We start from the raw sequence: 15,205 nt of genomic DNA on the forward strand, positions 1-15,205 counted from the left end.
CATGTGGGCATGTGTACTAACTCACTTCAGTTGTGTCTGACTTTGTGCGATGGAATGAAATGTATTCTGCCGGCTCCTCTGCCCATAGGATTCTCCAGACAAGGATGCTGCAGTGGGTTGCCATGCCTTCCTCTAGAGGATCTTCCCCAACTAGAGGTCGAATTCCCATCTCTTATGTTTCCTGCTTTGGCAGGCGAGTTCTTTACCACTAGCCACCTGAGAAGCCCTTTGAATATGAGCACCACATCCACCTTACTTAACCTTAGAATAAAGCTTTCTTTGCTCCAAACAGCAACATTTCTCAACAATACCTAACCGGTTGATTTCAACTACTTAAAATCACCTATACAATGTATAATTCTATATATTTCAATGTCCTAACCACTAAGAAACATGTGATTTGGAAAGATATTTATAAATAAAAGATATTGTGGTGAGCCAAGGACGAAAGAGCAGATAAAACCAAGGACGGTCCTGGCATGCAGGAACAGAAACACCAGACCTTTATGGTCCTTCCCGCCCCAGGTTGTAACTATTAACAGATTTCAGGTCCTCCTGAGCAGTATAACCTGTCTCCCCTCCTACTCCGTAGGGAGAAGGCATTTGCCTTACTCTGCCCCCGCTCAGTATACCTGCCTCATCCAGTCAGCAAATGACCCGCCAGACCCCTACCCCACCCCTTGTACCCTGGGTGTAAAGGTGGACTAAGGACCCCTGTTCAAGGTCAGTTCTCCTTTGAGCTGGTCCACTGTTCTAACAGCATCTCCCACTCTAATGAACTTTATTTCCCTCTCATTCTGCCTCATGTCTAGAAATTTGTTTCCAAACCACACCCAGACCCTGACAGATGTCTTTGAAATAATTTCTTAAATAGAATTTTCAACAAAACTAATAGTTTTTGAGTGCTAATGTGCTCAATTGCTAAGTCATGTCCAATTCTTTGGGATACCATGGACTGTAGCCTGCCAGGCTCCTCTGTCCATGGAATTCTCCAGCAAGAATACTGGAGAGGGTGGCCATTCCATTTTCCAGGGGATCTTCCCAATGTAGGGATCAAACCCCGGTCTCCTGCACTGCAGGCAGACTCCTTAGAATCTGAGCCACTAACTCTATAGATATCTCCAAAATGCTTCAGGAATTGTGCTATAGCCAGTGCTTTATTAATCCACACACACACACACACAGACACACACGCACATGCACACAGTTTATTCAGTCTTTGAACTTAAGGAAGCACATTGTATTTGTTAAGAAATGGAGCTCTGTGGTTTTTGAAATATTCTCTGCTTCACAAGATGAGGTTTCACAGATAAATGGTAAGAATTTTAACTCTCACAGCAAAATGAATGAACATTACCGAGAGATTTCTCTGTATCACCCAATGTCCTCTTATCACTTGTATTTACACCTCATGAAAATTAACAACTCTAACCCTAACCATTCTCTTCCAACCACAGATTTATAATTGTTTTTATTATTTTTCTATGCTTTCACTTCCTCTCAGTTAATCAGCAGTCAATCATTTCTTGTTAATAATATTTGAGTCATCATTTCTTAATCTACCAATTTTATACTCTCAACTTGTTGATAGTGGAGAAAACAGCATGTCAAAACTTATGAAAAATCAATTTAATAGTATTTCAACATTTTGCAGTGTGATGGCATAATCACATCAGGGTGGGATTCAGTCACCATTCAGATATTTTACAAATCTGGGCATGTCTAAGTCTGAATAATTTATGTACTGAAATGAACTCCTTACATGATGATCCAGTATTCCATATCAACAAATAAAATGATAATTCACCTCCTGCATTTCATGACTCTGTTACCATTTATTTCGTCTTATTCTTTTGGGTGTTACTCCACTAGTTCCCAAATGTTTGAGCCACTGAATGCCTGAAACACTCCAGGTTTGCTTTAATTGCAACATGCACAGATTTGTCATGGAAACAGTTTTTGAAATGCTTTCAGAAGAGCATTTTTTACATCTTTGTTCCTCAAACTATAGATAAGCGGAATCAGCATGGGAATAACAATGGTATAGAATACAGATGCCACCTGTGCCTGGGTCAAGGAGGATGTGTTCTCAGGCTGCAAATACGTGAAAATCAGGGACCCATAGAAGATGGTCACCCCCATGATGTGGGACACACAGGTGGAAAAGGCTTTCTGTCTGCCTGCTGCAGACCGGATCTGCACGATGGCTGAGATGATGGCCATGTAGGTGACTGTGATGATGAAGAGAGAACTAAGAAGGGTGAAGCCAGCTAAAACAAAGATCACCATTTCTGTGCTGAATGCATCCACGCAGGACAGGGCCAGAAGAGCTGCTGTGTCACAGAAAAAATGATTGATGCTGACATCACAGAATGCCAACCTGCTGACCACACAGATGGAGACCAGAGAATTGGTGAAGCCGATCATATAAGGCATGACTCCCAACCCCCTGCACACCTTCTGGGACATGACCACAGAATACAGTAAGGGATTGCAGATAGCTACATAGCGGTCATAGGCCATGGACCCCAGAAGAAAGCACTCACTACACACCAAACCCACAAAAAAGTACATCTGAAGAAAGCAGCCAACGAAGGAGATGGTTTTCCGGATCGACTGGAGATTTACCAGTGCCTTGGGTGTTACGGTAGAGGAATAAAATACATCAATGAATGCTAAATTGCTAAGGAAAAAGTGCATAGGTGTGTGGGGCTGAGAGTCGATACTGATTAACAGAATTAGTCCAAGGTTCCCCAAAACAGTGAAGAGATAAATAAAGAGAAACATCATGAAGAGGCTGATTTGTAGTTCAGGGTGATTTGCAAATCCAGAGAGGATGAAGAATGTCACCTCCGTGAAGTTGTTCCCAGCCATTTCTGTCCACTCAGACCCTTGACTTCTCTGCTGAAAAATGATAGGAAAAGTTAGAGGAAATTCAAGCCCAAAGGAATGATAACCAGCACTAACCTAGACTCCCATAATGAGAGAGTAACAGATGGGAAGCAAATATTAAATGACTTCAAGTTAATTGAGAATTTGGGCATGATTTTAATTTTTAAAAAATAGAACTAACAAACAATAATCAAAATTCTAAGTTCACATTCATTGGAATTGATTGCACTCTAAAAAAAAAAAAACCCAAATCTATCTGGATTGCTTTTTAGAGAAATTTCTCTAGAGATAAACCATCCTCTTCCCTTATCTATTACTGGGGCCCAGTTCATATGCTTAGAAACTTACATACTGTAATTGATTATATATTATTCTTAGAAAACATGAAACTCAGCTGGGAATTTAAATTTTGATATGTAATGCTACCTTATGTGGCAGTCACAAGATTTCAACAGCCAATAACTACTTTACAGGGTTGTTTTAGGTGCTTCATGAGATCTTCTATGGGCATATCTAATAGTTCCTTGGACTCAATAAAACTTGCTAAATTTTGGAAATATATATGTATATAATTTATAAAATATATATTTTACAAAATGTTACATATAAACATATGTCTATATTTACATATAGTAAGTGAGATATTATATGTGTATATATATTATATATATATATATATAATGGAGAAGGGCATGGCAACTCACTCCAGCATTCCTGCCTGGAGAACCCCATGGACAGAGGACCCTGGTGAGCTAGAGTCCATGGGTCACAAAGATTTGGACACGATCGAGTGACTAACTCACACACACACACACACACACACACACTCTCTCTCTCTCTATATATATATGTGTGTGTGTGTGTGTGTGTGTGTGTGTGTGTGTGTGTGTGTGTGTGTGCATGTATGTACGTATGTATGTAAGTACCCTAACACAAACCCCCAAGCTGTGGACTTTCGAAGGCGTAAACGTGCGTTCACATGTTCAACCACAGGTCCGTTTGCACGCCTGGCGAGCCTTGTCCGTCCTCTACAATCGCTGCGCTTTTGTGCATTTTGCTGCACTGACTGCTATGTGGAGCACAGTAGCGCAGAATCTTTATTCCAAGCGCAGGTTGGGCGGAAGCAAGCGTGAAAGCAGCAGGGATGGAGCTGGTACCGCTCGGAAGGGAATCAGGAGACGGCGAGCGGATCTGATTTATTTGGGGAGACACCGCTAGTTTCTGGAGGCACAGGACCGGGTGTAGATGGCGCATGGAAGCTGCAGCCGCCGTTCAGAGCGCAGTCCGTTGCTAGCCGGGCTCTGCGAGAAGAATGAAAGAGCGACTGCTCAGACATCTCTGCACAGATTTTTCAGGAGGGCATTCATCGCTGGAACTGAACCCGCAAGGCACAAACGCCTGTGGTCGGCGTCAGGCCTGAGCGACCCGCCGCTTGCCCTGTCACTGTCGCCGCAGACCGCCAGCGCTGCCGCCTCCCGGCTCCTCGCTGCTCTGCGGCCGGTGGCTTCTCTTCCTGCTCACGCTGCGCCGGCCCCTGTATGCCGGCTCTTGTTCTGCAGCACTGCACTTTCAAGGCACTGCACTGTAAGATTAAAAATGCCCTTCCTCTTTTGTGTTTGTTTTTATGCATTAGCTGTGCAAAAATTATTATAAACCGACTGCAGGACAAAATTATATAGCTGACTGTGTTAGCTGCATACCTAGGCTAACTTTGCTGGACTTAATGAGCAAATTGGACTTACCAATGTGCTATAGGAACAGACCTCATTCATATGTAGAGGGCTTATGTGTTAATATAAAAGGAAAGAAACATCTTGTTTATTTTATGCCGCTGCTAAGTCGCTTCAGTCGTGTCCCGACTCCGTGTGACCCCCTAGATGGCAGCCCACAGGCTCCCCCATCCCTGGGGTTCTCCAAGAAAGAATACTGGGGTGGGTTGCCATTTCCCTCTCCATTGCCTTCTCCGTGTTTATTTTATATGTTAATGCTAAAATCCTCTCTACTTTTTTTTTCTATCACATACCCTTTCTTTCTATTAGTGAACATTTCTAAATGGGGAACATAGTCTATGATGCAGCCAAATCGTTTTGTCTCTGTGGTTGGAACCAGGTTTATTGCCAGCATGAAGCACTTGGTTATCTGCAACATAAGGCAATAACTAATTCATTGCCAATAGCAGGATTCAACTCAATAATATGATGCGAAGAAGCCTACAAATGGTAAAATGAATATGATTTGTTATATTTAAAACAGAAAATTAAAATATAAAGTGATTTCACTAAAAATTAAAGAACTTATTTTCCTAGTTATATTGACATAAGCATGTGATAATAAGTAAAACTGAAACTGGTATGATATTTTTTTTTAAATTTTATTTTGTTAGTTGGAGGCTAATTACTTCACAACATTTCAGTGGGTTTTGTCATACATTGACATGGATCAGCCATAGAGTTACACGTATTCCCCATCCCGATCCCCCCTCCCACCTCCCTCTCCACCCGACTCCTCTGGGTCTTCCCAGTGCACCAGGTCCGAGCACTTGACTCGTGCATCCCACCTGGGCTGGTGATCTGTTTCACCATAGATAATATACATGCTGTTCCTTTGAAACATCCCACCCTCACCTTCTCCCACAGAGTTCAAAAGTCTGTTCTGTACTTCTGTGTCTCTTTTTCTGTTTTGCATATAGGGTTATCATTACCCTAAATTTCTAAATTCCATATATATGTGTTAGTATGCTGTAATGTTCTTTATCTTTCTGGCTTACTTCACTCTGTATAATGGGCTCCAGTTTCATCCATCTCATTAGAACTGATTCAAATGAATTCTTTTTAACGGCTGAGTAATATTCCATGGTGTATATGTACCACAGCTTCCTTATCCATTCGTCTGCTGATGGGCATCTAGGTTGCTTCCATGTCCTGGCTATTATAAACAGTGCTGCGATGAACATTGGGGTGCACGTGTCTCTTTCAGATCTGGTTTCCTCAGTGTGTATGCGCAGGAGTGGGATTGCTGGGTCATATGGCAGTTCTATTTCCAGTTTTTAAAGAAATATCCACACTGTTCTCCATAGTGGCTGTACTAGTTTGCATTCCCACCAACAGTGTAAGAGGGTTCCCTTTTCTCCACACCCTCTCCAGCATTTATTGCTTGTAGACTTTTGGATAGCAGCCATCCTGACTGGTGTGTAATGGTACCTCATTGTGGTTTTGATTTGCATTTCTCTAATAATGAGTGATGCTGATCATCTTTTCATGTCTGTTAGCCATCTGTATGTCTTCTTTGAAGAAATGTCTGTTTAGTTCTTTGGCCCATTTTTTGATTGGGTCATTTATTTTTCTGGAATTGAGCTTCAGGAGTTGCTTGTATATTTTTGAGATTAGTCCTTTGTCTGTTTCTTCATTTGCTATTATTTTCTCCCATTCTGAGGGCTGTCTTTTCACCTTACTTATAGTTTCCTTTGTAGTGCAGAAGCTTTTAAGTTTCATTAGGTCCCATTTGTTTATTTTTGCTTTTACTTCCAATAATCTGGGAGGTGGGTCATAGAGGACCCTGCTGAGATTTATGTCGGAGAGTGTTTTGCCTATGTTTTCCTCTAGGAGTTTTATAGTTTCTGGTCTTATATTTAGATCTTTAATCCATTTTGATTTGATTTTTGTGTATGGTGTTAGAAAGTGTTCTAGTTTCATTCTTTTACAAGTGGTTGACCAGTTTTCCCAGCACCACTTGTTAAAGAGATTGTCTTTTTTCCATTGTATATCCTTGCCTCCTTTGTCAAAGATAAGGTGTCCATAGGTTCGCGTATTTATCTCTGGGCTTTCTATTCTGTTCCATTGATCTATATTTCTGTCTTTGTGCCAGTACCATACTGTCTTGATGACTGTGGCTTTGTAGTAGAGTCTGAAGTCAGGCAGGTTGATTCCTCCAGTTCCATTCTTCTTTCTCAAGATTATTTTGGCTATTCGGGGTTTTTTGTATTTCCATACAAATTGTGAGATTATCTGTTCTAGTTCTATGAAAAATACCGTTGGTAGCTTGATAGGGATTGCATTGAATCTATAGATTGCTTTGGGTAGAATAGCCATTTTGACAATATTGATTCTTCCAATCCATGAACACGGTATGTTTCTCCATCTGTTTGTGTCCTCTTTGATTTCTTTCATCAGTGTTTTATAGTTTTCTATGTATAGATCTTTTGTTTCTTTAGGTAGATATACTCCTAAGTATTTTATTCTTTTTGTTGCAATGGTGAATGTTATTTTTTCCTTAATTTCTCTTTCTGTTTTTTCATTGTTAGTATATAGGAATGCAAGAGATTTCTGTGTGTTAATTTTATATCCTGCAAATTTACTATATTCATTGATTAGCTCTAGTAATTTTCTGGAAGAGTCTTTAGGGTTTTCTATGTAGAGGATCATGTCATCTGCAAACAGCGAGAGTTTCACTTCTTCTTTTCCTATCTGGATTCCTTTTACTTCTTTTTCTGCTCTGATTGCTGTGGCCAAAACTTCCAGCACTATGTTGAATAGTAGTGGTAAGAGTGGGCACCCTTGTCTTGTTCCTGATTTCAGGGGAAATGCTTTCAATTTTTCACCATTGATGGTGATGCTTGCTGTGAGTTTGTCATATTTAACTTTTATTATGTTGAGGTATGTTCCTTCTATTCCTGCTTTCTGGAGAGTTTTAATCATAAATGAGTGTTGAATTTTGTCAAAGGCTTTCTCTGCATCTATTGAGATAATCATATGGTTTTTATCTTTCAATTTGTTAATGTGGTGTATTACATTGATTGATTTGCAGATATTAAAGAATCCTTGCATTCCTGAGATAAAGCCCACTTGGTCATGGTGTATGATTTTTTTAATATGTTGTTGGATTCTGTTTGCTAGAATTTTGTTAAGGATTTTTGCATCTATGTTCATCAGTGATATTGGCCTGTAGTTTTCTTTTTTGTGGCATCTTTGTCTGGTTTTGGAATTAGGGTGGTGGTGGCCTCATAGAATGAGTTTGGAAGTTTACCTTCATCTGCAATTTTCTGGAAGAGTTTGAGTAAGATAGGTGTTAGCTCTTCTCTAAATTTTTGGTAGAATTCAGTTGTGAAGCCATCTGGTCCTGGGCTTTTGTTTGCTGGAAGATTTTTGACTACAGTTTCGATTTCCTTGCTTGTGATGGGTCTGTTAAGATCTTCTATTTCTTCCTGGTTCAGTTTTGGAAAGTTATACTCTTCTTAGAATTTTTCCATTTCATCCAAGTTGTCCATTTTATTGGCATAGAGCTGCTAGTAGTAGTCTCTTATGATCCTTTGGATTTCAGTGTTGTCTGTTGTGATCTCACCCTTTTCATTTCTTGTTTTTTTACTTTGGTTCTTCTCTCTTTGTTTCTTAATGAGTCTTGTTAATGGTTTATCAATTTTGTTTATTTTTTCAAAAACCAGCTTTTAGCTTTGTTGATTTTTGCTATGGTCTCTTTAGTTTCTTTTGCATTTATTTCTGCCCTAATTTTTCAGATTTCTTTCCTTCTGCTAACCCTGGGGTTCTTCATTTCTTCCTTCTCTATTTGTTTTAGGTGTAGAGTTAGGTTGTTTATTTGACTTTTTTCGTGTTTCTTGATGTAAGCCTGTAATGCTATGAACCTTCCCCTTAGCACTGCTTTTACAGTGTCCCATAGGTTTTGGGTTGTTGTGTTTTCATTTTCATTCATTTCTATACATATTTTGATTTCTTCTATGATTTGTTGGTTATTCAGAAGTGTGTTATTTAGCCTCCGTATATTTGAATTTTTAACAATTTTTTTCCTATAATTGAGATCTAATCTTACTGCACTGTGGTCAGAAAAGATGACTGGAATGATTTCAATTTTTTTGAATTTTCCAAGACCAGATTTATGGCCCAGGATGTGATCTATTCTGGAGAAGGTTCCGTGTGCACTTGAGAAAAAGATGAAGTTGATTTTTTGGGGGGTGAAATGTCCTATAGACATCAATTAGGTCTTGCTGGTCCATTGTGTCATTTAAGGTTTGTGTTTCCTTGTTGATTTTCTGTTTAGTTGATGTATCCATAGTTGTGAGTGGGGTATTAAAGTCTCCCACGATTATTGTGTTACTATTAATTTCGTCTTTCATACTTGTTAGCGTTTGCCGTACATATTGCGGTTCTCCTATGTTGGGTGCATATATATTTATAATTGCTATATCTTCGTCTTGGATTGATCCTTTGATCATTATATAGTGTCCTTCTTTGTCTCTTTTCACATCCTTTATTTTAAAGTCTATTTTATCTGATATGAGTATTGCGACTCCTGCTTTCTTTTGGTCTCCATTTGAGTGAAATATTTCTTTCCAGCCCTTCACTTTCAGTCTGTATGTGTCTCTGGTTTTGAGGTGGGTCTCTTGTAGACAGCATATATGGGGGTCTTGTTTTTGTATCCATTCAGCCAATCTTTGTCTTTTGGTTGGGGCATTCAACCCATTTACATTTAAGGTAATTATTGACAGGTGTGGTCCTGTTGCCATTTACTTTGTTGTTTTGGGTTCACGTTTATACAACCTTTCTGCATTTCCTGTCTAGAGAAGATCCTTTAGCATTTGTTGAAGAGCTGGTTTGGTGGTGCTGAATTCTCTCAGCTTTTGCTTGTCTGTAAAGCTTTTGATTTCTCCTTCATATCTGAATGAGATCCTTGCTGGGTACAGTAATCTAGGTTGTAGGTTATTCTCTTTCATTACTTTCAGTATGTCCTGCCATTCCCTTCTGGCCTGGAGGGTTTCTATTGATAGATCAGCTGTTATCCTTATGGGAATCCCTTTATGTGTTATTTGTTGTTTCTCCCTTGCTGCTTTTAGTATTTGTTCTTTGTGTTTGATCTTTGTTAATTTGATTAATATGTGTCTTGGTGTGTTTCGCCTTGGGTTTATCCTGTTTGGGATTCTCTGGGTTTCTTGGACTTGGGTGGCTATTTCCTTCCCCATTTTAGGGAAGTTTTCGGCTATTATCTCCTCGAGTATTTTCTCATGGCCTTTCTTTTTGTCTTCTTCTTCTAGGACTCCTATGATTCGAATGTTGGGGCGTTTCACATTGTCCCAGAGGTCCCTGAGGCTGTCCTCATTTCTTTTGATCCTTTTTTCTTTTTTCCTCTCTGCTTCGTTTACTTCCACTATTCTATCTTCTACCTCACTTATCCTATCTTCTGTCTCCGTTATTCTACTCTTGGTTCCCTCCAAAGTGTTTTTGATCTCATTCACTGCATTATTCATTTTTAATTGACTCTCTTTTATTTCTTCTAGGTCTTTATTAAACATTTCTTGCATCTTTTCAATCTTTGTCTCCTTGTTATTTATTTGTAACTCCATTTTGTTTTCAAGATTTTGGATCATTTTTATTATCATTATTCTAAATTCTTTTTCAGGTAGATTCCCTATCTCCTCCTCTTTTGTTTGCCTTGGTGGGCACTTGTCATGTTCCTTTACCTGTTGGGTATTTCTCTGCCTTTTCATCTTGTTTAGATTGCTGTGTCTGGAATGGGCTTTCTGTATTCTGAAGGTCTGTTGTTCCTTTTTATTGTGGAGTTTTTACCCAGTGGGTGGGGTTAGACGATTGGCTTGTCAAGGTTTCCTGGTTAGGGAAGCTTATTTCAGTGTTCTTGAGCGTGACTTGATTTCTTCTCTTTGGAGAGCAATGGAATGCCCAGTAATGAGTTTTGAGATGGGTCTATGTGTTAGGTGTGACCTTGGGCAGCCTGTATGTTGACATTCAGGGCTATGTTCCTGCATTGCTGGGGAATTTTCGTGGTATGTCTTGCTCTAAAACTTGTTGACTCTTGGGTGGTGGTTGGTTTCAGTGTAGGTATGGAGGCTTTTGGATGGTCTCTTATTACTTAAAGTTCCATGTAGTCAGGAGTTTTCTGGTGTTCTCAGGTTTTGGGCTTAAGTCTCCTGCCTCTGGATTTCAGTTTTATTCTTCCTGTAGTCTCAGGACTTCTCCAACTATACAGCACTGATAATAAAACTTCTAGGTTAATGGCGAAAAGATTCTCCCTCATTAGGGACTCCCAGAGAGGTTCACAGAGTTACATGAAGAAGAGGAGAGGGAGGAGGGAGATAGAGATGAGCAGGAGGAGATAAAGGGGGACTCAAGAGGAGAGAGACAGATCTATGTAGTTGTCTGTTCCTAGATTGTTCTCCGTAGCCCAGACACCCACAAAGATTCACAGAATTGGATTGGGAAGAGAAGGGGAAAGGAGGAAATAGAGGTGTTCTGTGGTAGAAAACAGAGCGTGAAGATTGGGAGAGAATAATCAACACACTCCTGAATAAAAATGGGAACTGAATATTGGATTCTTAAATGTTCACAGTTTATATCATATACTGAAAAACAAAAATTAAAAATCTAGAGTAGAGGTTAGACTCTTAAAAATACTATATTAAAAACAAAAACCAAAACACCCCCAAAAAATTTTTCGAAATATATATAAGGTTCAGTTTAAAATAGGGCTTCTCTTCTTTTTTTTTACTTTTTTTTTTGTAAGGTTATAGTGTATTGCCAATGAAAATTAAGGAGTAGTAGAGGAGTACTAGAGGACTTTAAAAGAAATAAGAGAAAAAGAAAAATAGAAAATAGAAGAGAAGAAGAAAAAAAAAGAGAAAAAGAAGGAGAAAAAAAAATTTCGCTAATTAAAAAAATTGTAAAAATTTATGAAAATGAAAGTTAAGGAGTAATGGGGGAGTAATAGGGAATTTTTAAGGAAAATAAAAGAGAAAAAATAAAAAATAAAAAATAAAATAAAATAAATTTTTTTTTCTTAATTAAAAAAAAAAATAAAAAGTAAAAGTATATCTAGGAATTTCTCTGGAGCTGTTGCGGTCAGTGTGGGTTCGGCTCAGTTTCAGATAGCTCCTCGTTCCAGCTTACACTTCTCGATATCTACAGGCCCTTCCGGTGTAGTCAGTGTTTTCTTCAGGGATTTTAATCTGTTGCACAGGTCCCTTCTGGAGCAGTTCTCTTTGTTTACTTGCCTTCTGTTTGCCGGTCTCTTCAGGACCTCATTTCCGCCCTGACATAGGCGGGTGGAGGTGGACTCTTATTCAGGTTGCTAGTTCCGTCGCGCTGCGGGGAGGGGCGGGCGCTCTGGGGAGGGGCGGGCGCTGAGGGGAGGGGCCGGCGCTCCGGGGAGGGGCCGGCGCCGCGGGGAGGGGCCGGCGCCGCGGGGAGGGGCTGATGCTGTTCTCTCCTTCCGCGCTGCTCAGGGTTCCGGCTGCTCTGTAGGGAGCGCCCCGCGCTGCGCGGTTCCAGTCCTCGGGTGATCCACAAAAGCGCGGAGCAAAAAGCTGCGCCTGCTCTTTGGGCCTTCCCCGTCAGAGCGGTCTAGGCAGCCAGGGGCTTGACGCTTGATGGGCGCACTCTCCCCGGGTGCGGCGCCCGCTCCCTTCCGCGGTCCCAGTCTCAGATTCCGCCGGCGCCAGTCCGTGCGCGCTCCCTCTGCCCTCCGCGTCCCCAGCCCCAGTCCCCGCCCGCGCCGGTCGGGCGCCCGCGCCCTCCGTCTCGCCACGTCCCTCCCGGACTTCGGTCGCCCAGAATCTCGGTCCCTTTGTTCTGTGAACCGCAGGCAGTGTGTTCGGGCCGGTTAATTTTCTCTCTCTTTTGCTCTCCCACAGTTCAAGCTGGGAACTCACAAAAGCTCCCTCCGATTGTCCTCAGGGCACTCAGGCCCGGACCCTGCCCCAAGTAATGCCGCCCGCTCCTCTCCGTTCCGCCCCCACTTGCTGGTGGCGGATGCGGGCCTCTGGGGTGCTTTTCTGCTGGGAGTTGCTTTTAGGCTCGTAGTCTGTGGGTTTTATTTATTGTTTCCCTCCCAGTCAGATTCAAACTCTTGAGATTCCAACACTTCCCCCAGGCCCGCCAGTGCGAGGGTTTCCCGGTGTCTGGGAACGTCCTCTATTAAGTCCCTTCCCGGGACGGATCTCCATCCTTAGCTCTTTTGACTCACTTTTTATCTTTTATATTTTGTCCTACCTCCTTTCGAAGACAATGGGCTGCTTTTCTGGGCGCCTGATGACCTCAGCTAGCGATCAGAAGTTGTATTGTGAAGTTTGCTCTGCGTTCAGTTATTTTTTTGATGAATTTCTAGGAGAGAAAGTGGTCTCACCGTCCTACTCCTCCGCCATCTTGGCTCCTCCTCGAATCATCCATTCTTGAATGGGCAATTAAGTTCTCTATACTTGGAAACCTAGCATGTGGGAGTCCTCTTTACATAAACCTGGATTGTTAGGAAAACTGAATATAATGTGAATAGTAAGGTGGCATAATTCCAGTGTGTGGACCTGTGATGTGGTTTCACCATTGAATCAAGTCATGGAAGAGTTCCTATTTTCTTATCAGGAATGTAGTCTGCTAATATCTTAAAGTGCAAGAGAAAGAACCAATAGGGTGAAGATGTGTTATTCACAAATGGCTTCTTCCAAGTATTTGCTTATAGGATAAATTTTTTAAAAAATAGTTAATTAAGATAATTAATTCCTGGGAGGATAAAACCTTAGATGGAAAGATTTGTCCTTTGATATTCTCATAATCCTCTCTAAATATTAAGGCTGAGGAAGAAGCTGTTTTCTCATTTTAAGAACAGGATAAGAGGAGCTTATTAAGTATCAGAAATATTTGTGTTTCTTGTTCTGTAGCCATAGACTAGGAGCTCAATATCAGAAGATTTCTCTTAGTTCATAAGACTTTGGGCTTCAAATTCAACGTAGTTTTTTCTTTTCCTTTGACTTACCTTTTCAAGGCATTGGAGTTTTGAAATGCTTACTGAATCTATTTGAATAAATTTGTGTCATCTTGACCTTCTCTGCATCCTGTTGAACTGTCCAATCAGTGGGAACTTGAGAAATATACATACTATGACATTGCATGTGTTGGTTATTTCTTATTCCTGAATACCTTGGGCATTCTCCTTAACTATGTAGGCAACCACAGGAGGTGAACTAGAATTGCTGATTTATAAACCAACTTTCACATTTCCATGTACTTCAAGGGTTTGCAATTAAAATCATTAAAGCTTTATTTTCTGACATTTTATGGGAGGTTACTTTTTATATGGTTTAGGATATTTTACAGAAATATTTGTTCTCCTCACTGTATATTAACTCAGATGGTAAAAGGATCTGCCTGCCAGTGCAGGAGATCTGGGTGTGATTCCTAGGTTGGGAAGATGCCCTGGAGAAGGGAATGGCTACCCACTCCAGTATTCTTGCCTGGAGAATTCCATGGACAGAGAAGCCCAGTGGGCTATAGTTCATGGGGTCGCAAAGAGTCAGATACAACTGAGTGACTAATTCACACACACACCACACACACTCACCATTTTCCTGTTTTAAAGTTGATGTATAGTTGATTTATGACATCCTGTTAATTTCTGATGTAAGCAAAGTGATTCAGTTATATCATATTATTTTCCATTGTGATTTATTACAGGATATTAAATATAGTTCCCTGGGCAATACAGTAGGACCTTGTTTTCATCTATGTTATATATAGTAGTTTGTATCTTCTAATATCAATGTATCTGTTTTTATGTTTGTGTCATACTGCTTGATTACTATAGCTTTGTAGTATAGTTTGAAATCAGGAGTGTGCTACTTCCACTTTGCTCTTTCTCAAGACTGCTCTGGCTACTCTGGCTATTTATATTTTCGTATAAATTTTAGAACTATTTGTTCTACTTCTGTTAAAAATAGCATTGGTATTTTGGCAGAGATTTCATTGAACCTGTAGATTGCCTTGAATACTATTGTGATTTTAATAATATTAATTCTTCCAATTCATGAACATGATATATATTTCCAATTGTTTGTATAGTCTTCAATTTCGTTCATCAGTTTATTATAGTTTATCAAGTCCAGATGTTTACCTCCTTAATTAGATTTATTCCTCAGTATTATATTCTTTATCATGTGATTGTAAATTGGATTGCTCCCTTAATTTCTATTTCTGATGGTTTGTTGCTAGTGTATTGAAGAAATGCAACAGATTTCTATATATTAATTTTGTATTCTGAAAGTTTACAAATTCAATGATGAGCTCTAGTAGCTTTTCAAAGATTTTCTATATATTTTGTATTTTCAGCTTCAGTGACAGTTTCACTTCTTCCTTTCTAATTTGGATTTCTTTTATTTCTTTTCTCTGATTTCCATGGCTAGAACTTCCAATAAATAATAAATGTGGCAAGAATGAACATCCTTGTCTCTTTTACTTATCTTAGAGGAAATGCTTTCTGAGTATACATAGTATATAACATTATACACTGAGTATAATGTTAACTGTGA

General features: G+C 40.0%; 1 protein-coding gene across 1 annotated transcript; it reads right to left on the reverse strand.

Moving 5' to 3' along the window:
- Window positions 1-1,944: 1,944 nt before the first annotated feature.
- On the reverse strand, window positions 1,945-2,874 carry LOC136175278 (olfactory receptor 8I2-like). The gene has a single exon (XM_065945593.1). The coding sequence runs from the start codon at window positions 2,872-2,874 to the stop codon at window positions 1,945-1,947; it is 930 nt and encodes a 309-aa protein (XP_065801665.1).
- Window positions 2,875-15,205: the final 12,331 nt, after the last annotated feature.

This window comes from Muntiacus reevesi, chromosome 9 (genome assembly GCF_963930625.1).
Source record: "Muntiacus reevesi chromosome 9, mMunRee1.1, whole genome shotgun sequence".
Lineage (NCBI taxonomy): Eukaryota > Metazoa > Chordata > Mammalia > Artiodactyla > Cervidae > Muntiacus > Muntiacus reevesi.

Excerpts from the sequence above, each read along its gene's own strand:
- LOC136175278 (XM_065945593.1), bottom strand. The coding sequence starts at position 2,874 with ATGGCTGGGAACAACTTCACGGAGGTGACATTCTTCATCCTCTCTGGA.